Here is a 27329-nt window from a genome sequence, read left to right on the forward strand (position 1 = left end):
AGGATGAAGAGTAGCCTAAAATGTGCAAAAGCACCATGACAAAGCGTTTAAACCAAACCACCAACATGCCAGAACAAGGGATGTTACTCACACAACCGAGTTTACACCTGCCAAGTTCTCCTACTAGTGCAGCTGAACACTCAACACACACACACATGTAATCTTTTGAGGGATTAGAAGGCTCATGAGCATTTCTGTGGTACGCAGGTTCCCTTGACTGTGATGCTACAGGAAAAGAACCTCAGGCTGGTTTGGGTGCGAAGGGACCTCAGAGCCCACAAAGTCCCACCCCTGCCATGGGCAGGGACACCCTGCACCAGCCCAAGATGCCCAAGATGCCCAAAGCTCCATCCAAACCATCTCTGACCCACAGCCAAATATTTTTTTAAAAAAAAATCCTGAAAGAAAAGGCTGCTTTAAGTAATTAAATTATCCTGAAATAAAGAAAACAGTTCCCAAAAGAGTTTTACTGAAGTCTGGGCTATGGGAGTTACACCCAAAATCTTGCAAAGGCCTTTACAGATGTTTGCTTGTGTATTCCCTTTCCTTCTGGGCAGAACAAGTTCTCCATCAAAATGTGTTCCACTGCCTTTTGTTTCCAACTACAAGCAGCCCAAACAAGCCACCAGGAGCATCTGCTCTGCCCTCAGGTACCAGCCCAGAACCCAACGTACCATCGGCCCCGCATCAGGTACTTGTGGACAATGCTCTCTCGTAGGATTTCTTTGTGGAACAACTGGCATGAGAGGAAGACGATGAGAGTTGTCACAGCTTCCAAGGAGATGCTGTATGTGATATCTCTGCAGGGAAAAAAGAAGAAAAATAGAGATTAATCCACTGGGCTTGTTCACAAACGAGCTTCCAGTAACAGATGGTCACTTCACCTGAGGTCACATGCTGTTTAGCACAGAGAGTTTCAATTGGGAGCATATAAACAACAAACTCAAAACACCCAGAATCACTTCATACCAACAACAGTTTGTTTTTCTTAAAGATAAGCATTTTTTAATATGCCAAAAGACAAGACCATGTAAAAATATTCATGTATTTCCCCAAGGTTTCCTGGTGCAATTTTCAGGCTACGCTTCACTCTGAAAATAATAGATCTATCTCCATAAAGTGTGTCCTCTGTCCTGCTAAATGAAATGGTCACACAACCATCATTCTAACTCGGGGAAACATCCAGGTAGCCAAACACAGCTCCACCTGCCAGGAAAACTGGATCCCAAAGAAAGGAATATATTTAAACTAGTATTTGTGTACGTAATTGTCATGGTTTCACGCCGGCTGAGAGCCGAGATCCACCCAGCTGCCTGCTCCTTAAAGGAAAAGAGCAGGGAAAAGGGAAGGGAAAAGGAAGGGGCAAATAACCCCAAAACCAAGGAATAAGAGGCCCGTGGGGTGGGATAAGGACAGTTTACTAAGATAACAGAAAGATCCAATATAACAATGCTGACAGGACTTTAGAGCAAAAATCTCTGCAGCTGTTGATCCCCAATGCAGTGTCTGACCCAACCCACAGCTCAGGCCGTGCCACCCAGAGCCGTCCCGGGACCCGACCGTCCCCCTAGAACCGCGCGTCCCGGAGCCGCCCTCGGCCTTCCTCCCGTCAGCCCCCGATACCCTGGGCAGGACGTAACTGGCTGGAATCCTCTCTTTGGGCAGCTGGGGCACCTGTCCTGGCTTCGCCCCTCCTTTCTCATGAAGAGCTGAGAAAGTCCTTGACTGTCTGACAGCAACTAACAACATCAGGGTGTTATCAGCACTACTCCCGTTGTAACTCCCAAACACAGCATTCCAGCCGCTGCTACACATGAAGTTCACTCCATCCTGAACAAAACCAGGACAGAAATGCACAGAGTATCGAGATGCCACATACAGCTGTTCCATTGTAAATGGCATTTCTGAGCTAACAGTGAAGACTAAAGTTGTAAGATCTTAGAGCCAATCCCAAAGAATGCTGCAGTGACTAAATCACAGAATCTCAGAATGTGTAAGGTTGGAGTGGACCTAGTCCAACCCCTTGCAGTGAGCAGGGACATCTTCACTGGATCAGGTTACTCAGAGCTCCACCAAGCTTGACCATGAATGAGACTCTCCAGGGATGGGGCCTTCACCACCTCTCTGGGCAGCCTGTGCCAGTGTCTCACTACCCACAGAGCAAAGAATTGTCTCCTAATACCCAACCTAAATCTCCCCTTTTCTAGTTAAACCCATCACCCCTTGTCCTATCAGTCCATGCCCTCAGGAACAGTCCTTCCCAGCTTTCCTATAGGCACCTTTCAGGTACTCAAAAGGCTGTAAGGTACCCCTGCAGCCTTCTCTTCTCCAGGCTGAACCTGCACAACTCCCTCAGCCTGTCTCCATGGGAGAGCTGCTCCAGCCCTCGGATCATTTTTGTGGCCTCCTCTGGATGCACTCCAACAGGTCCATGTCCTTCCTGTGCTAAGGGCTCCAGAGCTGGACACAGTATTCCAGGTGAAGTCTCAGAGTAGTGTGAGGGGCAGAATTCCTGCATTGGGTGCAAACCCAGGTGCAGGACCCTGCATTTGGCTTTGTTGAACCTCATTAATCACAGAACCATAAAATCCCCTGGGTTGGAAGAGACTCACTAGATCAAGGCCAACCACAGCCTAACCCTGCCTAGCCCATCTCTAGATCATGTCCTTAAGCACAACATCTACACACCTTTTAAATCCCTCCAGGGATGGTGACCCCACCACCTCCCTGGGCAGCCTGTCCCAACCCCTGACAGCCCTTTCAGTACAGAAATTCTTCTGATCTCTGACCTAAATCTCCCCTGGGGCCATTTTAAGCCATTTCCTCTGGTCCTGTCGCTTGTCACCTGAGAGAAGAGACCGACCTGACATCTCTGCACCCGCCTTGCAGGGAGCTGCAGAGAGCGATGAGCTCTCCCCTCAGCCTCTTCTTCTCCAGAATAAACATCCCAGCTCCCTCAGCCGCTCCTCACAGGCCTTGTGCTCCAGCCCCTTCCCCAGCTTCATCACCCTCCTCTGGACACGCTCCAGCATCTCAACGTCCTTCCTGCAGCGAGGGGCCCAGAACTGGACCCAGCACTCGAGGTGCAGCCTCCCCAGGGCTGAGCACAAGGGAACCACCCCTGCCCTGCTCCTGCTGCTCACACGTCCCTGACACAGGCCAGGCTGCCATCGGGCTCCCAGGGCACAGCGCTGGCTCCTGCCCAGCCGGCTGCCCACCCGCACCCCCAGGCCCTTCTCCCCCAGCAGCTCTCCAGCCGCTCTGCCCCAGGCCTGTGGCGCTGCCGGGGCTGCTGGGCCCAGAGCGCAGCCCCGGCACTCGGCCCTGTTGAGCCCCGTGCAGTTGGGCTCTGCCCGTGGCTCCGGCCTGTGTAGGTGCCTCTGCAGAGACACCCCTCCTGCCACCAGATCCACACTCACACACAATTTGGTGTCACCTGTGAATTTACTGAGGGAGCATCGATCCCCTCATCCAGATCCTGTTAAACAGGACAGGCCCCAGCACTGAGCCCTGGGGAACACCACTTGTGACCAGCTCCAGCTGGGTTTAGCTGCAGTCACCACCACTCTCTGGGCCCGGCACCCAGCCAGTTTTATCCCAGCTGGGATATCCCAGTTTTAACCCATGAAGTTCACTTAGACCCACTTCTCCAGCCTGTCCAGGTCCCTGACCAATTTAGCAGAAGTTTATTGCAAAATTAAATACTAATTTAGCAAAGCTCATTAAGGATAATTAGGAAAGGCTGTGCAGCAAAACGGGTGAGGGAGATCCACTATTTGGGATATCTTGTGTTTTCCCTTCCTGTTTCTGCCTATAATGACCTTATTACATATGTTTAAAAGAGGGAGAACAGCAGCATTTGCCTCCTTAAACAGTAATAAATTTCAGACTGCATGAAGCCTTTTTAAATACATTGAAATCTACTTATACTTCTCAAATTCAAAGATTTTATAGTAACTATTTTAAAAAATCAGCATCACTCTATTTAAGTGATGGTGCTAAGTTTTTGTTATAGTTCATTTCAAAAAAAATAGTATTTCTAAAGCTAAAGTAAGTATAAACACAAAACTAAGCGCTCTTTCAAATAATTACAACTTAAAAACTAGGTTGCTGTTCTCTCTTGGGAAAAAAAACCAAAACAAAACCCAAACAGAAAAGACTGTCTGGAGTAAAACTCTTTCAGTTTAGTCTCAGGATCAGAACTGGTGTGGTCCGTACCAAAACGAACAGGACCCTCAAAGACTTTAATAGTCTCAAACATGGCAATAGAAATGCTGGAAGTAATGTGTTGCTGTAAATCTCACAGGAGAAGAATTGTATAGACAGTTTAAGCTCTTCTGCAGTAGCTCTAGGCCAGAGTTTTGGAGCAAAGAGCTTGCCAGTTAATAGCTCCAAGTCAAGAGCAAACTGGAATCGCAGCTTCCTGCACACGACCGCGCTGCCTCTGATACAGAAGTGTTTCTGGAAGTCAAGGCTGTGCAAACTCCCTGTTTATTTTCATTCTCATGCCTGATATTTAAGCATTTGAACAAGCAGCATTTTAACTGTTACCCCAGGAAGAGGCGTACTGGTTAAATCACGTTCTTCCTTAAAATCACCGAGTACATTGTCATGGCTTTTAATTTTGGGGAGTTACCTGACTTTTTGCCCACTGCTGAGGAAGTTAGCCAGTGTAAATGCTGATAATTAGATCAGGCCAGAGGTTACGCTGTGATCTGGTTCCATGGCAAAGTCATCGCAGCCAGAAGCAAGGCTGAGCTAGGAACAGATCCCACTCCCACACAGCCGCTACCCACCTTCATCTCAAGCACAGCAAGGAGAATTTATACAGATCAGTTGCTACAGGTTTAGCCACCAGCAAAAAAACCTCCAAAAACCTTTTTTTTTTTAATTAAAAAGGGCATTTTTCTCCCAAAAACAGCAGCTCAGAGGAAAAACACAACAAAACCAAACCCTCACTTTTTACCCATAGAAAAGAATAAATATTGTTACTAGCAGAATAACGTCCCCAACCCTGATAATGAATGAAAAAGCTTGCTTCATGAGATACTACAACATCCACTGGGTCACTCTGCTGTGAGGAAACAAATTTTCAGAGTCTACTGAATTTTTTTCCCCTCTGTTTGAATCATTCATTCATTTATTTTTCTGAAAAACAAGTGGAACAGCAAATCTGATGAGACATTACAAAATTCTTTTCCATTTTTGTAAGATTCAGTGTAAAGACATAAACAAAGGGGTTACTGTAATGTCTTAAGCAATACATATATTTTTTTTTCAGGGAAAAAAAAGAAAATCTGCCTACAGTGCCCTTTTATAGCTCTGAAAGAAGAAAACGTAAAGAGAGCTGAATTCCCACTGCACGAATGAGTTACTCTAATTTTCTTGCTCTTCAAAACCCAGTTAAGGCACGTTTAGCTGCAGAAACATACCACTCAACCTGCAGAATCTGTCCAGATTAAATCTGCTGTGACCTAAAACCAGCCAGAGTGCTGATATCTGGAGTAACCCCTCAGCTACAGCCCCCTCTTAATTTATAAGCACAAGGATACAACTTCAGAGTAAATTCTTTTTCTCCACCACAGGTCAAACGTACAGTTTTCTGAAACTCAAGCATTTCTGAAGGGTCACCAGAACTACCAGGAACCTCTTTCAACTTCAAAGAAAACGCTGTTTATTTACACTGAGTGGCTATAGAATAGGGGGTTGGTGTTCTGGGGGTGGGGGGTGTTTTAATTCAAAGCTATCGGTCATATAGAATGACTTTACATGGAATTTATGCTGATCTCCAACTTCCTCTGAAAACTGTTTGCTTGCAGATAAGGAGGAAACTAGAAATAATGAACTCATGTATCAATTACATGTCAAAATTATTTCGCTATTTATTTCAGAAAGCCAGCAGAACTGCATGATCTTTTGAGTTTCTGTGGGGTTTTTTTCTTTCCCAAGTGTCTTCTAAAGCAAAAAATCCACATTATTCAGATAAAGTCCCAAGTAAACTGACTTAATACAGCAACATACCAAAGCATAAACAGGTTCTTGCCTCCCCCACACACTTCTCTTCTGGAAATTTCAAGTTATTTTTGCTTTTTTCCCCGCTTTTTCCTCTCCACCAGCTAGACAAGCTAACAGGTGCTATTCTTTTATCCCTCTTAAGACATAATTCTTTCATGAGGGCATAGTCTGGCACAGACTGAGCTCTAGAAGTCACTGCATATCGGTTCCCTCCTGTATTTGGGCTCTTTCCTTCTTACAAGTAGCTGCCTTCCTCAGCACCACACCACTCCTCAGCCACACGAACCCAGCGCCCGTTTCTTCAAGCCTGATGGAACAGGTCCAGGTTCTTCCATGTGACACCCAAGTTAAAACCGGTTTCTGTCAACAAACCTTTTAGTCTCCAAAGCAAAGACACATCTTATGTATCTGTGATCAGGTTAAACGCTGAATTCTTCTCAGAAAGATGACCTCAGCTCCAAACTGCAAGATTCCTAGACACTAGCACAATATAAACCTCCACTTCAATGAGCAGCAGCTGATACACCAATGGATGCCTCCAAAACCAATGATACAATGCAAGAAACGCTTTAATTTCAGCATCCAGGTACAAATCTGTAGCATAGTAATCTTCAGACAGCTCATTAATATCAAAAGACAAAAATTCCAGCTCATCAGCAACACTTTCCACCTTAATCCCTTGTGTTAGGTAGACAGCAGAGACACTGCGGTCCTCAGAGACCGGTGGCCCTGGGAGTACTGCCACATAAAGTGGCACTGCATTTATATGTGAAGAAACTGGCAGAGAAACTAATGCTTCCAGGATACAAACTAGAAAGGATATAGTTTCTCCTCTGGTATTCCATCATAAAAATACTTTTTTTTTTTTATTGATCTACTGTATTCATGAATTGCAGGGGTATACCTGTAACTTCCATCAGAGCTACCAACCCTGAGACATCTGGGGCTGGAAAAACATGCCAGATCATCGGTCATCACATCACACCCTTGCTAATAGTTCTGTCTGCTTAACTGGACCAAGAACTCACCTTGCCCTTTTCCAGTTAATTTCAAGTTTACCATAATGCTGATACTGCACTTACAAAGTTCCACACGTCCCAAAAGAGAGGTCTGTGGTCAAAACAGTAATCTTGTACAAAGAAGAGCTTTTACTTTACTAGCAGAAACAGGAAAAGGGCACACACACAGCAGCCAGTTCAAGCAACCTGCCTGAGCAATAACTCTTCCAACTGCAGTACCTGGGACACCTGCCACTTCTTGCTCATGCCCAGGACAAGCGCTCGCTCACCCTACGTGGTACCACCTGACAGACATGTCACACTGTGGCACAGTGCTGGGTTTTGGAGAAGATTTCATCTGGGCTACAAAGAAAACACTGGAGTCTGAAGCAGAGCAAAACATGCAGATGAGAATAGCAAGGTCATCTGTCAGTCGCTGCCTGTGGGGAAATACAAAAGCCCAGCTACTCTTGTCTGCTCCTGCAGAACCCAGTGGAGGCAACAGGAGCAGCTTGCAGAAGTCTGATGTTACTAGCAGCTTACATGTCTACATTGGCTGAAGGAGGGCAAATCCTGTGAGGAGCAGCTGAGGGAGCTGGGAGTGTTCAGCCTGGAGAAGAGGAGGCTGAGGGGAGCCCTTCTCCCCACCTCCCCTGCCCTGCCAGGAGGGTGCAGAGAGGTGGGCGATGGTCTCTTCAGCCAGGGGACAGGAGATGGGACAAGGGGCAATGGGCTCAAGCTGCCCCACAGGGCAGGGTCAGCTCAGATGGAAGGGAAAGTTCTTCCCTGGCAGAGTTGTCAGGGTCTGGCACAGGCTGCCCAGGGAGGGGGCTGAGTCCCCAGCCCTGGGTGTGTTTAACAGAGGGGAGATGAGGTGCTCAGGGATCTGGTTTAGCACAGGACAGGAACAGTTGGACTCGATGAGCTTTAAGGTCTTTTCCAACCTAGTAATTCTGTGAACAGCCCACCACTCTTAAAAACAACCAACCCAAATTAAGTTAGGAAGTACATACCAGTCCCTCTTCCCCCTACTCTCCTCCACACTGAAGAAAGCAACCGTAGCAGGTAGGCAAGAAAACGCCTACTTCAGTACAACAGCAGCAGCCACCAGAATTGCTTCACAAGATTTTGGGTTTCAGAAACCTGTTTCTGTGATTCTGTAAGTTGCTAAGGGGAGTGGTGTTAAGTGCCATTGCCATTTCCAAATGATGCAACTGCTCCCCACAGAACCAGAACTATGTCCCTGTTAAAAGCTCAGCTCCTCAGTGTCCTGGTATCTGCTTTTTCCATTCAACACCATGTGAATGGCCTTCTGTCAGCATCACCTACAAAGAACTTCCAACAATCTACCTATGTGTCACCATCCTGCTGCTGCTGGCTTCTCTCCAGCGCCGAACACCGCTCGCAACTTCATTCTGTACTTACCACATCACTCAGCTCTGCTCTCTGCCTTGGAGAGAGAGAGAGATCTGTGAAAGAACCACCAAGATGAAGCAAGCACCAAGATATAGGAAAACCTCAGCTGGGAACTCCAGTTACCAGGCTGAAGGCACATGCTGTTGTAAACGCTTTAATTACTCGATGAAATGCAGTTATTTCTATCCCTTCACAGACAGAGGCTGAGAGCTCATAAACGATTTCACACCTACAGAGCAAACAGGCTGAACAGTCAGAAACGACACTGAATTTCAGCTCATTAAACAAAACCCCCTTAAAATAATAAAATATTTAAATATTTTCCTGAACTTTCACCCAGCCAGAGCCGTCTACTCCGAGTATTAAAAGGTTAAAAGGTAACTCATTTTCTAATTTAGGAAAGTTGCCAAAAGGGCTGATTCATACAAAAACTCTCAAATCATACAGGAACCAGGTTTCATTTCCCTGCTTCCTGAGGGCCCACCAGAAAGGTGAAAGAGGAGTCAAAGAGACCAGCATCAGTTTGGGAAACTGAAAAGCAAGTTGAGTATTTAGTTATCAGTCTCGGGATAAAAGCTCAGCAACTCCCAGGGAACATAATCTTTCCTCTTGGAATCGCTCCTAATTTTACACTCGCTGATGGCAAACACACGCTGTGGCAGCCAGTAACATGCTACGCTCATTACAGCTGGCAGCCAACATTTGGGAGATGTCCCAAAGGGGCACTCAGGAAACACCAACTGGAAGCAGAGAGCATCTCTGACATTTCCTACTGCCTCCCCGCCACACTCGGCATTCTTGACGGGGGGACAGAAGGGGAGGGAGAAAACTACCAGGGATGGAGATACTCTAGAAGCAGCATCTAAAGGATTGCAGTGACCTAAACCACCCAAGCCAACTGTGGCTCTCTCTATTCTCACCCTCAATGGCATTCAGTTCTTCCCTCTATGGACTATAAACAGTAGAAACAGTCTAATACTTCAATGTTTGGCAAACAAATCTACATTCTTCTGCAAGTACCTTGCACATTACAAGTCTTGTAAGTAGCATCTCCTAAATCTAAGTGAAAGGCCTTACCCTTTGAAGAACAGAATACAGGAAAACAGTCCAAATACCCATAAAAACAGACAGCTCATGAATTTCCTTTCCTTAACGATGCTGTGGCAGGGGGGTTGGAACTCTATGATCCTTGGGTTCCCTCCAACCCAGACTATTCCGTGATTCTAATGATGGGGCTTGTGTTGCTCTCAAACCCCAGGGGAAAGGCAGCCACAGAGATGACCCAAGTGCTCAAGAAGCTACTGTAGAACATTGCAGAGATCTGGGCAGAGCCAGACCTCAGGAATCACAGGTTCTCCTGCTCAGGACCGTCAGAAGCTTAAGAGGCCACGTATTTTCTTCCTCCATTTCACTTTTCTGATGGCAAACCTCCAAGTACGTATTTATTTGCTGCACCACCAAATTAAACTCCCTTTATGCCATCAGATCCCTCCGCCAAAGAGCACGACAGTCTGAAGCTTTGAGGACCTTCAGAGTGAAGCAATACCAACCTCCTCCACTTTGATATGTTTTTCAGCCTAAGTTTCAGCAGGTGGAAGCTTCTCTGTGATGATGAGACAAAACTGCCAAAAATGCTGAAGTCAAATAGCTCTTCAAATACTAGAGCTACTACAATCTTGATAACAGTTCCTTGAACGGTCCTTTTTCAAAGGCATTAGTCAGACCTATTGTTTGGAAAGTAACAAGTAAAATATGACACTCCTGGAATAGGAGACAAAGCAGTTCTTAACCTCTGTGCTGCTCACAATTGCCAAGGGAAATAAAAGCCTAAGGATTTCTCATCATTACACAGTTCCACTCCGATATGGCAATGACTTCTAGAGCTTTATCATCAATTTTATCACACACCCCCCTCCCAATTCTTGCCTTTTAAGCTCTCAGGGTATGTAGAGCATCCTTAAATGAGTCAAAACATGACATTGTTAATGTTGAAATTTGGAAGTAACCAAGACTACAACCTAAAACAACTGTGACTACAAAAAACAATGTAATAGTAGAAATATCAACTAACTTCTAACTGGCACCACAGGGTGCTACTTTACAGTGATGTAATTAGATCACAGCATCTAATTTTTCCTCCCTATGCATTTATAGTTTTTAACGAAGTGAAAATGTACTGATAACAACCAGATGTTCAGCTAGGAACACCACCTCTTAACAAGCTGCTGAGAAAAGCCTTTATAATCTAAAGCTTTGGGAGCTCTATCTCACAACAAAACTTTCAGCAGTAGTTTCTACGTCGAAGTCATACAATACTGAATACTGAGGTTGCAGCTTTCTGCTGACTTTGCAGGTTTTAATCATTAACATACACTCTAATAATGTGCTAACATTAACAAAAGCAAAGAAAGAGCAGGGTATCCTAACATACCCATGAGAGCCATAAATCAAACATCAACTTACTGTAACACAAGTGTTACGATGGACTGCACAAGTTTAATTCTTAAAAACAATAATGCTGTAGTTTCTATATATATTTTTAAATTAAATGCTAATGTGTAAAACCTTTTTACTTAACGTTTTACACAAAGAAAAAACACACAAACCTGGGAGGGGTGGCTGATACCCCAGAGGGCTGTGCTGCCATCCAGTGAGACTTAGGCTGGAAAGCTGGGCAGGGAGAAGTTTAATGAGGCTGAACAAGGGCAGGTGTAGGGTCTGGCATCTGGGAAAGGACAGCCCCAGGTACCAGTATAGGTGGGGGACTGGCCTGTTGGAGAGCAGTGTAGGGGTCCTGGGGGACAGCAGGGTACCATGACCATCAGTGTGCTTCTGTGGCTAAGGCGGCCAGTGGCATCCTGGGGTATGTTAGAAGGGGGGTGGTTGTGTGATTAGCAGGTTAAGGGAGGTCCTTTTCCTCCTCTACTCTGCCCTGCTGGGTGCAGTTCTGGGCCCCTCAGCTCAAGAAGGACATAGAACTCCTTGGAAGAGCCCAGCACAGGGACACCAAGGTGATGAAGGGAGTGGAACCCCTTCCTTATGAGGAGAGGCTGAGAGAGCTGGGCCTCTTTAGCCTGGAGAGGAGACTGAGGGGTGACCTTATTGATGTTCATGAAGATGTAAAGGGTGAGAGTCAGGAGGCTGGAGCCAGGCTCTGCTCAGGGATGGCAGCGACAGGACAAGGGGCAGCGGGTGCAGCTGGAGCAGAGGAAGTTCCATGGGAATGTCAGGAGGAACTTTTTCCCTGTGAGGGCGGCAGAGCCCTGGGACAGGCTGCCCAGAGAGGCTGTGGAGTCTCCTTCTCTGGAGACACCAAACCCACCTGCACCTGTGTGATTTAGTCTGGGTGATCCTGCTCTGGCAGGGGGTTGGACTAGATGATTTTTTGAGGTCCCTTCCAACCCCTAATGTTCTGGGATTCTGCGAAAGCAGCAGAGCCTGTTTTCCCAAAGGGTAATTCAAGACCTTCTAATAACTTCCTGGTGGAGCCACAACACTGCAGAGACTTGTTAGTCCTACTACAACCTGTTCTAACTGTGCTGAGCACAACTGCCTTAAAGCACCTTTATCTTTCCCAACCCACACTGACTTTGAGAAATGGCTTCTTAAACTCATCATAGATAATTCTGAGATGCCCTTAAACGTGCATTATTGTCCCTTTGTCCACAGACTTTCCCAACTAAACTCAACACACTTTGGTTCTTCAGTTGTATGTCATAGTAAGGGACGTGGTGAGGTGCTTACAGACTTAGTATTTGTCATCTGCCCCTTCTCATCCATCTTCTTTATTGATTTTGAGCTAGACTGCCCAGTTGCATTTTCCAAGCAGGTCTGCAGGTTATTATGTAGGTTAGACAATAGTTCATTGTGCCAAAGCTTCTAGTAGAGGAAGCTCTGCCCATGACTGGGAAAGACTCAAGCCCCAGAACTCAGTGCCCTGGCCAAGCCCAACCCCTTATGCTGATTTTAGTCTTGGGTTAAGATTATGTACCTGTCTACAAAACACCACATAGAGGTATCATATCCTAAGCTCTCCTCCCAACAGTACCTGTCACCTTGCATATACAGCTTCACAATGTGGTACTCAACTGTGAAGAACTATGTGACCTTTCTATGTTAAAGTCACAAACTTCTCACTACTCCATAACAGAATCTACTCAGCTTTGGCCAGCAATGCTGTCCACTCTTCAGGAACACATTTGCAAAAACAAACAAAAAACCCCAAACCAATATTAAAAACAGCCCTTCTGAATAACACAGAGGTGAGGAAAATCAAAGTACCTCTGAAGTGTACTGGTTCTAACAGAATAAGCACCAGATGTGGCATTTAGAACAATATCAGAAAGCAAAGTGTGGGGACTGTTGCACAGCTTCCTCTGCTCTGGAATTTGGGACATGGAGATGGTCTTCCACACTTTGAAGTAAACCTCAGCATTTCAGTGAAGGAGAGGGGCTCAGAGAAGCAACACACACAGACAGCAGCTGCCAGCTGTACCCACTCCATCACAAAACTGCATCTACACAACCCCAGGGACACACTGGTTGTGACAATCCTCAGGTAAAGCTATCGGAGGCTCCTGACAAAACCCCCACTGCTCTGAGTGACACTTCAAAGACGGGCTCAGCGTGGAGATTTTAACCCTCTGTCACAACAACAATCCATCTTCAGCAGCAGCTTTACAGACTGACGCTGTGAGCTGCGCCGCTGGAAGCTGCCAACAGCCCATCCTCTGGCAAGTGACCCTCAGTCCTGCTACAGAAATCACCACAAGTTTGAGGACAACCCATTCCTTCCCAAAATTCACCTACTGGGCTTGTCATTTACTTGAATTATTCCAGCTAAATACAGAAATTACCCTCTCCCTTGGTACAAAGTAGAGAAGGAACTTGGTGTGAGTCTGAAGAGGGAGAGCAAGAGAAGTAAAAGGTTAAATCACCTCTAAAATAATCCTGATCAAGCGAAAACTTCTCACCCTTCTAATATCTTTATGAAGAACAGAGTTGGATTTGGTATTAGCAAAAGCAAGGTTTACTAAATGCCCTTTCCCCTACCTCAGTTCACCTTCAATGATGTGAGTATGGAGTAACTAGTCACAGCATTATCACACTGTTAAATATATTGAACTGATAACAAGAAAACAATAGACACTTTTGTCAGGGTTGGTAACTGAGAATTCAGTAGCATGCTATTTCAGGAAGAACTTAGCTAAGAAAAACTTATTTGACAAAAAAAACCCATAAAACCAAATTTTCCACATCTCTTATGAAAAGTATTTTTTCTACATAGCACAACATTAAAGATTACAAAAAGCTTTTATAGCTTTTTTTTTAATAAGCCATTATTATTACTATATTATACAGTAAACTGGAGCTTTCAACAGCTACTTCCATTCCCAGCAAGCAGAGAGATGCTGACAGGTTCAGGTGGTGAAAAGGGTTAAGAACAATCATGCCTATAAAACTACTTTCTGCCAGACAAACAGAACAAATGATACTGGACTCCACACACACACCCCTTGGGATTTCCAAGAAAGGAAAATAAAGCCCTGCAGGATTTACTGACTTCCCTGTGTATCACAGTCCTTTCACCCCTCTGTGCTTCCTCTAATCTGTTCCAAACAAAAAGTGAGTCTGCCCCAGGAAGTCCTGACAAGCTCTGCAGAATGACTCTCTAAATCACACCGCTAATTCATTACACATTACCTACCCAAGCCCTCATCCAACGTTGACAGAGTTGTGTTTAATGAGAGCAATGTTTCAAGAACTATTGCACCTCTGTCAGCTTTCCAACCAAAAGAAGAGTCTGAAGTGCAAAACCTGAGTCATCACCAGAGCTACAAACTGCAACAGAAGGGATAACCTGAAACACTTTCAGAGCTGTGATGCTTTAACTGGGGCACTGCATTTCAGGCACAGACTACAATGCAATGTAACACAGAAGGTAGTGCTGACAGTGTCTTTGACAAAGTTCATCTTGAGGGAAAAAAAAAGAGAGTTAAAACTTCTAACAGGTGTGGGAAAGCATTTTTATTTCCAAAGTAAGTTCTCCCACACGTAATCCTGAAGTATCTAATGGCTTGTGGAGCCAACACAACTCCAGACAGAGCAGATACATGAAAAAAGCCACAGAAAGTAATCTGGGGATCTGCAGAAACATTCCACTTGGTCTATTTACCTTCTCTCTTCTTCAGACATCAGTTGGCTGGTATTTCAGAAATTAGTATTAAATGAACACTGAACACACATGCAGTTCAAAGACCCACACAACTGCAAGAGAGGAAACTTCTTTGGCACCTGCTGCACTCCCCTGAGATGAAGTGACTCCCTCCCTCCCCTATACATTTCCCCACACCCATTTCTAGCCAAAAGTTACCTTAAACAAATGTTGAAGATCTTACACAATACAACAGGGCAACTTCTGTTAATGGTTTGAGCTGGGTGTGACATGCTTATCATGCACTTCTAACAGCATAATCAGGGCTGCTACTGGCAGCAGGTTATCACTATCAGTGCTGCACTATCATGTGAAGCATTCAAACACAAGTGTTTAAACGTTGTAAATCTATCACTCTAAATTTTATATTCTCTCCAGCACTTGGTTTGTAAAAGGAGCCTGAAAAAAAAGGAAAAAATAAAGAAAAAGGCCAACTTACAAGAGTGGAATTTCAACGATGAGCTGGATGAGGCAACACAGCAACTCTTCTATGAGGTCTTCACACTCTGTTCCTGAAAAGAAGCATACCAAAATCTTTCTGGATTTTCAAATACCAAAAGAAAGCAAAGATTTAAACACATGGATCCTGATGATCACTATTTTAATTAAGGTACAAACACCAGAAGTTCTACCTGTTTAAGAAGATGGCATTCTATTCTGAAACAGAAAGCACTTGAGAACATCACCAGAGAAAACAGAGATACTGAAACCTTTGTAAGCCACAACTGGATAAACTGGGATGCTGGGTATGAGTTACATGGGTATGCTACTATTAAACCAATCAACCCTTACTTCACTGCTTACTTAAGTTCATATTAAATGATGTTACTACTAACAGTTGAACTGATCACTAGTAACTTCTCACTGGTCCACAGTTCAAGTCTCCTCTCAACACCCCCTGCACTCTGCCTATTTTCCCACCCCTTTTTAATTCCCCAGTGAAGAATAAGCAGACACAGAGAGAAGACACGGTATCATCTGCCTAAGAGGCAGAACATTATTCTCAGCTGTGATCTCTCAGATGAACACAGCCTACAATACACATCACTGATGCTCCTAGCCAACAAAATCCACACTATTTTTTCCATCAATATGCATTAATTTAAGAGGTTTTACGTATTTCAATGACAAGGAGTCATGAATTCCCAGAGACCATTTTAAGGGAGCAGAAATTATTCTCTACTCAAACGCAGTGTGGATAAATCCATGGGATGATTGAAGTTATTTTTTAAAAATGCAACTATTCAGAGCAATAAAAGTGGTGGTATTTCACATTAGCACTGCAATTTTTAATAGTATCTGTAACAAAAGACTTGCTGAGGAAAAAGCTTATTAAGCCACCTGAAGTTGTCATATAATACTAAAAGAGAGAGATGATAAATCTCTTAGCTCATTAGGATTTTTGCTGCTTGCAAAATAAAATTATAAAGGGGAAGCCAACAACACAAAGAAGCATTTTATAATGCTGAATGGCCCAAGAGCAGGCACAGTTTTCCCCTCTGTATCACCCAGTTGGCATTACAGCACCGTGATTACCAAAATGCTGCTTTGTTTTGTATTTTCAAATACATAATTCCTGCAATAAACATGTTACAGCCAGGTAACGGTGGTGTTACTCTGTTCAACCTGGTTTTTAAATCCAGAACTCACCTTCCAGAAGCACACCAGGGGGAATATTCACAATGCAGCAGAAGTATTTCTTTCCACAACTGGTTTATTAAAAACACACTAAGAATTGTCACCTAGTGAACTGCATGCTCTAAAGGAAATCAGGTTTGTTTTTTTATCACAAAAACATAGTTTCCTTTATACAGAATCCCCCATGAGTAACACAATGCAGCTCCTGTGAGTAAGAACAGAGGACTGCTAGGAGTATTTAACCCAGGACAGAAACCACCATAAATAATGAAGCCCAGGTAATACATTATAAAATAACAGGAATGTGACAATTTCCTAAAGACTTCTTTTTTTTTTTAATCTAGAAAATACTTGACAGCAAGATTGTTATTAGTTTCCACAAGGTACCTTATTTATTATCCTGATGAGGAGGTGAGAGGAGAAAGGATAAAAAGAGTAAACACATTTTAAGAATCTTCTTTCCTTCCACCACACAATACACACAACCCATCTGAAGAGAGACTGATGCTATCTGAATATGAAAGGGGGCTTCCCCCCCAAGCTATATTCAGAATAAAGCAAGACAATGGTGGGTTTGCACACAGAATGGAAGATGTCAGCTTTCCCTGCTCTACTCTCAAACTATTCTTTTTCTTCTTTTTTAAAAGATAAAAACACAACTTAATTGCTGTAATCAATGTCATTCAGCTACAATAATTAATGTATCCTTTCCCCCCATTGGGCCACATGCATTCTTGTTCAGTTCTTGCCTTGCCCAGACAATGAGGGGGATGCATGCCAAATCTATAACGTGAGAGTGAGCTATAAACAGGGAACACTATGTGTTTTCATAAACAATGTCCTTTTTTCAATAGCAGGATAAAGACAACACACACACACAGAGTACTCAGCCACGCTAGAGCACATACTTGGATCAAAGACACGTGTAAAGCTTTGGGGCAAAAAAAGCCAAGGGTGCTGTCTGGGTAAGATGAGAGCAGAGAGGGGAATCGTCTTGGGAATTCTTGCCAAAGTCCCTGCAAACACACATGGCTTGTGCACTGTCCAGTTAACGCTGAGGTATCATCTTCCACCAGCTGTATCAGACTCCTGAAGCATGTGGGTCACTTGCATTGGGGCTTTTTAGGGGGCTTGTTCCTGGCATTTTTTTTTTTTTTTTTTTTTACTGTCCTGGTTTTGTTCAGGATGGAGTGAACTCCATGTGTAGCAGCGGCTGGAATGCTGTGTTTGGGAGTTACAAGGGGAGCAGTGCTGATAACACCCTGATGTTGTTAGTTGCTGTCAGACAGTCAAGGACTTTCTCAGCTCTTCATGAGAAAGGAGGGGCGAAGCCAGGACAGGTGCCCCAGCTGCCCAAAGAGAGGATTCCAGCCAGTTACGTCCTGCCCAGGGTATCGGGGGCTGACGGGAGGAAGGCCGAGGGCGGCTCCGGGACGCGCGGTTCTAGGGGGACGGTCGGGTCCCGGGACGGCTCTGGGTGGCACGGCCTGAGCTGGGGGTTGGGTCAGACACTGCATTGGGGATCAACAGCTGCAGAGATTTTTGCTCTAAAGTCCTGTCAGCATTGTTAGATTGGATCTTTCTGTTATCTTAGTAAACTGTCCTTATCCCAACCCACGGGCCTCTTATTCCTTGGTTTTGGGGTTATTTGCCCCTTCCTTTTCCCTTCCCTTACCTCTCACACCCCCCTTCCCTTTTCCGTGCTCTTTTCCTTAAGGAGCAGGCAGCTGCGTGGATCTCGGCTCTCAGCCGGGGTGAAACCACGACATTTACATAAATTGTATTTTCTTAAATAACAGCTTTTTCATTGCTACATGCATTACAGACTAGATTAGCAGACACTACACAAGCCAAACAGCCTAGCCAGAAAGAAATATACATGCCAGGAGACTTTACTTGTAGTAAAACCAGCCCAGCTCCATCCTCAGCCATGATACAGGGTCTAACACTGACAGCAACACAGTCTTTCTTGACAGGAACCTAACCTCTATGTTGTCAAGACCTGACCTGTTGTACCAGATGGATGTGCTTGGTGTCAGTAAGATATTCAGGCACAAAGGGGAGCTACACCTTAGATGCTACTCCTTTTTCTCTCCTATCACTCCTACATATAGGACAGAACCTGGACACCAGTAAGGGAATTATTATTTATAAATCACTATCTAAAGCTTCATACATTTAATTCAACCACCAGACTTAAAGCTTCTTTGGGTTTTGCAGCTTGATCTTCAGCTGTGAGGACTCTCCAAAGCTCCCTACTTTCCCTGAAAAGTGTTAACAATGAGTACATAAACTAATTTCCATTTCTCATTTCCTCTATGTGATAGCTGAACACTCATGAAATCATCTAAGGGCCGCAGTAAACACAGCTATTTATTGCCTCCTCTACGTCCTCTTATCTGCTGTAGCTTACCAAACACAGTCCTCAGCAGCATGTGAGAAAACCTTCTCTACAGAGAATGAACAAAGGTTCCTATGACAGGCCAGGGAAGAGGGTGAAAGAATTGGTGGTTTGATTCAGAACACACAGCACGTGCCCATCTCTCTTACACCTCTGGATCACATTTAACTTAAAGACTGCACAGAAGTTGTAGGATGCAAACAGTGGGAGGCTCGCTGAAAGATAGATGACTTGTGTTAGCAAGATGAACTCCAGCTTCAGACCAGTATATGATGATAAACTGGATAAATCCAGTTTAGGATTTATTAGTATCGGGATTGTTTAGTTGAATCGGTTTAGGTCTCTGTAAGGACTTCCCTACAATCAAAACTGTGCCATATCCTACCATGTTAAACATAAATTCCCAGCAAAATGGATAGAGAGGCAAAGGTTGCACTTCCCAGGAACCACCTGACAAACGCCAGAAGGAACAAACTTCTACTCACGGGCCAACTATTTGGGAAGGAAGCCCTGAAGAGTGCTGCTATCTGAGAACTGAGCCTGTGTGACTCACTCATTAGAGCTTTCTCATGGTATCACAGTCACAGAATGGTAGGGGTTGGAAGGGGCCTCCAGAGCCCATCAGGTCCAACCCCCTGCCCAAGCAGCTCCCTAGGACAGGTCACACAGGTCGGTGCCCAGACGGGGCTGGAATCTCTCCAGAGAAGGAGACTCCACACCCCCGGGCAGCCTGTCTCAGGGCTCTGTGCTCCAACTTGAGGCCATTGCCCCTTGTCCTGTCCTCACAGACACTGAGAAGAGGCTGCCTGTGTCCCACCCTTCAGCTATTGATCACCATTGATCAGATCCCCTCTCAGGCTTCTTCTCTCCAGGCTGAACAGCCCCAGCTCCCTCAGCCTTTCCTCCCAGGGGAGATGCTCCAGGCCCTTCAGCATCTCAGTCCCTCCTCTGGACTCTCTCCAGGAGATCCCAGGGAGCCCAAAACTGGCCCCAACACTCCAGGTGGGGCCTGACCAGGGCAGAGTAGAGGGGGAGGATCCCCTCCTGTGACCTGCTGGCCACACTCCTCCTGATGCCCCCCAGGAGCCCATTGGCCCTCTAAGCCACCAGGGCACACTGATGACTCATGGCCAACCTGTCATCAACCAGCACCCCCAGGTGCTACCACATATCCACATGCTCCAACATTTGCTAAACAAAAAACCTCAGGACTCTCATTTTTTGAGGCAAAGCACAATCATACAGCTTTCACCTGAGCTTAGAGCAGAGCCTGGCAGGGAAAAGCACAAACTGGGCATTCAGCATACCAGTGCAAAATTCTTCCAGATAGGACAGTAATAAAGCCTCCTAAATACACAACAGTGGCTATGTCATGTATAACCTGTCAAAACACACGAGAAGTTGCTTAAGCAGCCAGTGATGAGGGTATTTTCCATACATCATGACTATCACATCAGCATCACACCATGCATTTCAGCCTGACACACCACATATCACACTACAGCACTGTCAGCCTGACGTGTTGACACTGGAGTTTATGTGCCTTTGAGTTGCAAGATGCTGTATTTAAACTCAGAGGACACGGTATGGGGATATATTCTCTGACCAGGAGGAAATAAAGAGCGATGCTGGGAAACAAGCACCACCATGCAGAGACTTCCACCAGTTACAAAATAATCCTGGATGGACCAGTAACCTTTTAGATTGAACCAGGCACACATCAGCAGACCACACCAGAAAGAGGTGGTTTGTGTTGTTGGTTGTACTGCTCTTTACAGTAACTACTCAGCAGCTCTGTTCTATTAAAAGAAAACTGTCCTTCAAAACTGAGGCACCATTATCTGTATGCACGTTTTATTTGCATTATATAGTTAATATAATAATGCTTAAGGCTTGTTTTATCATGCTTGTAATTACAAATAGTGAACTATCAAGCTTTGGGAAACAAAGAGAAAGCAAGGACAACTAAGAACTTGATTTTTGAAGAAGCATGCTCACTGCAGACAGTGTCAAGCATCTACAACTTCAGTAGAAGTACTAATAAACCTGTGTAAACTTCACAGTAACAAGGGATGCCCCTGTTTTCAACGAATAAAAAATAACTTCAAGAAAGCTACACTTAATTATGAAAGCACATCCAAAAAATTAATCTTTTTCTGCTCGTTTTAACAGGCTGTAACACAACAGCATTTTATTATACGCTGTTAATGAGCTCTTGCTTTTCTTATAGCTGAATATATAAGCTGTAGGGAGAAATCCACTGTATTATCATACACACACTCTGTCTAGATATGTATTTTAAAACCTATGGGAAGATTCAGAACCAAAAATTATGGCTATATAAGCACAGCACATTACAAACCTCAATATCTTGAAGAAGGTCACAAGAACCATCTCCAACTGGAAGCCCAAGTCAAAAGCAGCAGCGAACTCGAGCCGCGGCTGAGCCAAGGAGGAACTCGTTTCCTGCCTCCATCCCCTGCTCTCACCAGCAGACCACACACAATTACCCTCCTAATCAAGAACATCCAGCAAGCAATCTGCTCAAAGATAATTGCTAAGTACATTTGCCATCAATACGCACAAAATTACCGCTCATAAATGTCACTGTGAATTATGGTCAAGGGCTACTAGACATGGCATAAACATGGATCTACCCCCCGTGACAAGAACCACTTTTCATACCATCCTGCAAGGAGCTCCCAGCTAAAGGAGTAAAGACTGCAGAGGCTCAAGCCAGCAAAACATCTCAGCTTTTCTATCCATTTTATTGTGCTACGCTCTACCAGTGAAGGAGGAGGTGGGCAATCTTGGTAAACCAAGTACAAATCCACGGGCATTCTGCACTGATAGCTTCTTACAAGCAGGTAGTACTGCCCAATGCACGTTAGCTGACTTCACTCTTGGAGATTACTCATCACAGCTTAAATACATTAAGCCATTTCAACATGTAGCACTTAATCTTTTGGCACCACCAGTCCGATTTCCCCGGAGCGACAGCAGATGCCAAGGAGTTAAACAGATTTTAATGAAGGGTTTTCATTACTCAAGGAGCAAGCAGCTCTTCGGCAGTCCCAACGTGTGCCCTTGCTGGACTGACTGCTGAAGGAAGCCTACACAGGCATCACTTTTGGTTCCTCTTTCCACAAGGCACTCGTAGTCTATCAGCATTCTGACACCAGTCCTTTTTGCCAGACCGTTTTTGGGTACATGCAGTAATTAGACACAACTGTATCTGTACAGCAAAGCAAAGGGAATCGAGGCTCCTGTGCCAGTGCCACCCATCATGTTCCATGACAGCATCCTGATACAGCACTACACAAACATTTGTGGTGGTGTTACGACCTTCTCTTTACTGTAATCAAACTGATTTTGAACACATTCACATTCCAAAAGGACTGGACAGCAGAAAGAGAACAGCCAGATTATCTGAGCATCTTCCCTGGTATCTTCCACCTTGTGTAGTATACGTTCCTTTTCCTGGAGATTTGTAAGCACTCTACCTAAATTCTTGAACTTTTCTTGTACTCTTGTATATTTTAGCAGTTGCCTTCCCAATGAATCAGTTCTAACAAGGGTTCTAACAGGGCTACGGAGATGATTAAAGGCCCAGAGCATCTCCCCTGCGAGGAAAGGCTGAGTGAGCTGTGAGTGGGACTGTTCAGCCTGGAGAGAAGAAGCCTGAGAGGGGATCTGATCAATGGGGATCAATAGCTGAAGGGTGGGACACAGGGGACATGGGCAGCCTCTGCTCAGTGGCTGTGGGGACAGGACAAGGGGCGATGGGCTCAAGTTGGAGCACAGGGAGTTCCCCACCAATCTGGGGAAGAACTTCTTCCCAGTGAGGGTGAGGGAGCCCTGGGACAGGCTGCCCAGGGGGTGTGCAGTCTCCTTCTCTGGAGATATTCCAGCCCCATCTGGACACCGACCTGCGTGACCTGTCCTAGGGACCCTGCTTTGGCAGGGGGGTTGGACCTGATGATCTCTGGAGGTTCCTTCCAACCCCTACAATTGTGTGATTCTACTATCTTCCCTCACTGGATTCCTGAAACTTGCATGACTTCCTATTCCTGGCTGATTTATGAAACATACATGAAAAGAAACACTAAACAATTGCAGCATCACCTTGCCTGCAGTAGTACACAGTCATCTCCATCACAATTCCATCCTGTTCTTCTGAAGAGGACTGTTACAACCTTTCAAACCACAGGAAAATGACCAAAGCTAGGGTAGGTATGTAACACTGCTTCTGAGTGGCTGTTTAAAAACATGCCACATTATGATTGTAAAGAAATGGCCATGTTAAATTTAAGACAAGCCTTGAAAGAAAACATAAACCAAACAGCTTAAACCCTGCTCTGGAAGAGGTCCATTTTGCTGTAAGAATCTGGAATGTGCCAACAGCTTATTAATAAACATTTAACTCTGGCAGTAAAGGAGTCAATATGTTATTGAAAGCTCTCATCGGCTTCTGAAGGTGGTCTCTTTCACATGTGTGATTCAAAGAAACATAGATTTCACCAAATTACTTCAGACTTCAAAAATCAGTCAGTTTTACTACTGACTACATACTTTCAACCTCACCAGTTGTCATCCCAAACAGTGAACAAGTTGCATGTAACCTCACTGATAGAACATTTCTGGTTTTAAAGCCACTTTTAGGATTCTTAGTTCTAAACAAAACATAGAATTCTGGAATTATTTAGGTTGGAAGAGACCCCTAACTTCACTGCCAAGTTCACCATGAAACCACATCCCCAAGTGCCGTGTCTACAAACATCAGAACTTCTTAGATGTTCACAGGGTATTACTTTCACTAGCACTAGTGTAGACTTTTCACAGGGTATTAATTTCACTAGCACTAGTGTAGACCTACCATATGAGCCTGGTGTTTTCTCTTCATAAGTAAAATGAAGCTGCAGCTCCTCTTCTGACATTTGACTGATGAAGACTTTCAGCAAACAGCAAATGATAAACAGTGCATTGTGAGCCTGCCAGATGAAGAGGTGACTAGAAAAGAAGCAGAAACAAAGAACAATCAGTAACGCTTCACCTATGAACATGCATTAAAACCTCAAGAAAACACACTGGGATTCCTTCAGCTGAAGCAAGGAAAAGCTAAAGTGCTCAAACTGGGAATCTTCAGTTTCCACAAAGATTTGGAAGTGTATGTAAAAAGTACTTTTTTCTTCCCCCAACAGAATACACTCTTATTCCAAACTATGTTTGTGTTGTTAAAAACACCACAGCTGCCAGAAATACCACTCCTGGAAGAACTCACCAGATGGCTCAGCATGCTTCTGAACATTTCTGGACACTATGGACTCAAGTCACCTGGGCATCTGAACATTTCCAGCAGCTTCGATATGAAATCTATTCTGACTCCCTGAGCACTTCTCCCAGTGAAATGACCTTAAGGTGGCTTCTTCAGCCTGGAGAAGAGAAGGCTCCAGGAAGGCCTAATTGCAGCCTACCAACACTGAAAAGGGTCCTACAGGAAAGTAGGAGAGGGGCTGCTCACCAGGGAGTGCAGGGACAGGACAAGGGGTGATGGCTTCAAGCTGGAAGAGGGCAGAGCTAGATGTTAGAATGAAATTCTTCCCTCTGAGGGCGGTGAGGCCCTGGCACAGGGTGCCCAGAAAGGCTGTGGAAGCCCCTGGATCCCTGGCAGGGTTCCAGGTTGGATGGGGCTTTGGGCACCCTGGTCTAGCAAGAGCTGTCCCGGCCCACAGCAGGGGGTTGGAACTAGATGATCTCTGAGGACCCTTTCAGCCCAACCCATTCTACCACCATAGGGCATTTACAGACTTCAGGAGAACAACAGAGCAAGATACTCCTATGCAACACACAGATAATTTCCATGCAAGGGGAGTACAGCTTGATTACATTTCCTTGAGTAACCAACTGCTGGGAAGCCCATACAACAGCATATAGTCAAGCTTTTTTTTTTTTTTTCTGAAGCTGTATTTTCAAGGTTATTTTGAGGTTAAAGCAACAGGACCTATCCAGACAGGAATAGCTTTTACCAATATCTATTTCACCAATAGATACAAGCAAAAAAGGCCGAGGGTAGTCCTGAGAACATTAAAAAGCCTTCTGTTTTGAAGCATTGGATCTGGAGTGAGTTGGTTGTTTGTCTATGGGTGTAAGGGAACAACTGCAGAAAGCATCCTGGGAAAACCGTGCAGTGCTGCACATGTAACCCCTTGGAGTTCTTTCCTGCTGCTGAAAGGAGCAAGAGAAGCCAGTGACAGTTGCATGATATGATCTGAAGGAAATACCTTTATACAGAAGTTTGTGTTCAAATCCAACTTAAAATATTTCCAAGGTAAAATACTGAGGTTTAAACAGCTCTAAGCCAGTAACAATCAAGACTTACACCCTTTGTACACCAATGTGCTCATGTAACACACAGGATGAACACACACCTTACTCCAGCAATCTGTCTACTTATTACATTTAATTTTCTGTGTTTGGAAAAGTACTAGATGCTCGTTTGTTCAAAACAATGATGTAAGAGACTTCTAAGTTTTGGTCTGTGATTATGTTAACTATCAAAGTAAAAACTCAAGAGCCAGCAGCAAAAGGAACATTTAAAGAGTGAAATGGCACACACAGCTTTTTTTTCTACTTACTTCTGACATTCTGCTGATATTTTTAACTCTTTGGTTCTAGAAAGAAAGACTTTAATCAACGACCCAAGGTTTCCTGTTCGAGGATTCTTCTCAACTAGAGAGGAAAAAGAAGATATGACTACATAGCAGGCACAATTTCACACCTTTTAGTTCAAATAATATACAGAATGAAACCAAATTTCAATGTCTTAATTATTCCTACATAAAGCATAGTATGTTTTTCTACACAGCTATTCTTCTTCGCAGGTTCTCCAGGCCAGGCTTTATTACTCCATAATTACTTTCTAAGCGCACTCTTCACCCTGGATTTAAAATATCCCAAATGGGGAGCTCACACTGCTTCCTTTCCAGGACTTGCCTACAGATAGTCTCCTGTCAGAAAACTGGGCAGGTCTTCACAGCTAGTTTTTTACCTTCTTCAAAATTCATTGACCACATTTCTATTATCTGTTCCTTTCATCCTCTTTCCCCTTACTAATCAGCTAAGGGGGCAGAGAGGCAAAAAAGGTGGTAGGGATGGAGTTACTTGACTAAAATGCTTAAAACATTTCAAGTTCCACACTCTTTATACTTATCTTACTGGTGGAACACACACAAGTAAAGTATCCTAAAGACAGGGATGTGCAGAAGAACACTCTTTCTTAATTTTCCTGATGAAGCATGTGGAAAAAAAGATGTCACAACTTCTCACCTAAAGACTTGCAGACTGAGATAGTGGCTTCTTCCAAGAGCTTCAGGTCAGCACTAGGGAAGGGGAGAAAGAAAATAAGAGTGGTTACACAAGGAATTGGGTTCCTCTACTTGAGGTGGACATTCATTACAAAACATTAGTAAAACGTCTCTATGAAGCACTGGATTTTACCAATCCATTACCTGCTTTACACTGATACCACAGAAGCAGATAATGGTTGAGGTGAGAAGGGACAGCTGGAGGGCATCCTGTCCAACCTCTCTGCTCAAGCAGGGCCAGCTAAAGCCAGTTGCCCAGCACCACATCCAGGAGGCTTTTGAATATCTCTAAGGAGAACCACTCCACAACCTTTCTGGACAGCCCATTCCAGTGCTGTCACCCTAGTACCAGGCAGGACAACAGGCATTTGACTTACAGTGACCATAAAACAGGAAACTAGTATTGAGAAGTGAATTATTCAAAGTGAAATGATGTCACTACATCGTTTGTTTTGTTACCTTTGTGGCGTCAATGCTGCCACACTTAGCTTGACATCAAGAAAATACACATAGAAAGGCAGCCTACAGGAAGAAGTTTACAAGAACTTGATTGCAAGATCTAACATGTGCAGTAACATCTTTAAAAGTATAAATAAAAGAATCCTTAACCTGATATTCAGCCTCAAGCCAAGCATCCCTTTCCTTTAACTAATGTTACCTGTGGGAATTGCACATAAGAGGTTAAAACCACTGGTGTCTGCTTATCTCTTACATACACCTTGTGGTAGTAGAGTTTCAAACAGTTTCAGCTCTGCAGAGTTGTCTCACTGAAAGTCCTATGGGGCTCCAACAGGCTAACACTGACTGTGGTTTGTGGCTATATATAACCCTTCAGACATAAACTGTCAACCAAGCCTGAGAAGACTGGACCTACCCATACCTCAGCTCCTCTGAGAAATTTAGAAAGCAAGGGGATCCTTTCTGAACATCGTGACTCAACAGGAGGGACCCCCCCCCTAGACAAACACCGGGCTCACAATCTCTACTCAACACTTACTACATTAATGCAACAATCACATCAGATTCACCCAACTTTTCATAACTTAATTGCCTGTTGGTATTCCTCAATGAAAACCATCAGCTGAAAAGAATCACAAAATCAGTATTTGTCCTGGTTTTGTTCAGGATGGAGTGAACTTCATTAGTAGCAGCGGCTGGAATGCTGTGTTTGGGAGTTACAAGGGGAGCAGTGCTGATAACACCCTGATGTTGTTAGTTGCTGTCAGACAGTCAAGGACTTTCTCAGCTCTTCATGAGAAAGGAGGGGCGAAGCCAGGACAGGT

At 44.5% G+C, this 27329-nt stretch overlaps 1 protein-coding gene across 1 annotated transcript in view; it reads right to left on the bottom strand.

Moving 5' to 3' along the window:
* Positions 1-27329, bottom strand: part of DYM (dymeclin) — a 246520-nt gene that overhangs the window by 194089 nt on the left and 25102 nt on the right. The window contains exons 3-7 of the mRNA XM_084278113.1: positions 26009-26061; positions 25318-25411; positions 23559-23692; positions 15083-15155; positions 675-800 (exon numbers count right to left, since the gene is read on the bottom strand). Coding sequence (XP_084134239.1) covers positions 675-800; positions 15083-15155; positions 23559-23692; positions 25318-25411; positions 26009-26061 — 480 coding nt within the window. The remainder of the gene's footprint in view (positions 1-674; positions 801-15082; positions 15156-23558; positions 23693-25317; positions 25412-26008; positions 26062-27329) is intronic.

The sequence above is a fragment of the Gallinula chloropus genome (genome assembly GCF_964237585.1).
Source record: "Gallinula chloropus genome assembly, chromosome: Z".
In the NCBI taxonomy this organism is placed as follows: Eukaryota; Metazoa; Chordata; class Aves; order Gruiformes; family Rallidae; genus Gallinula; species Gallinula chloropus.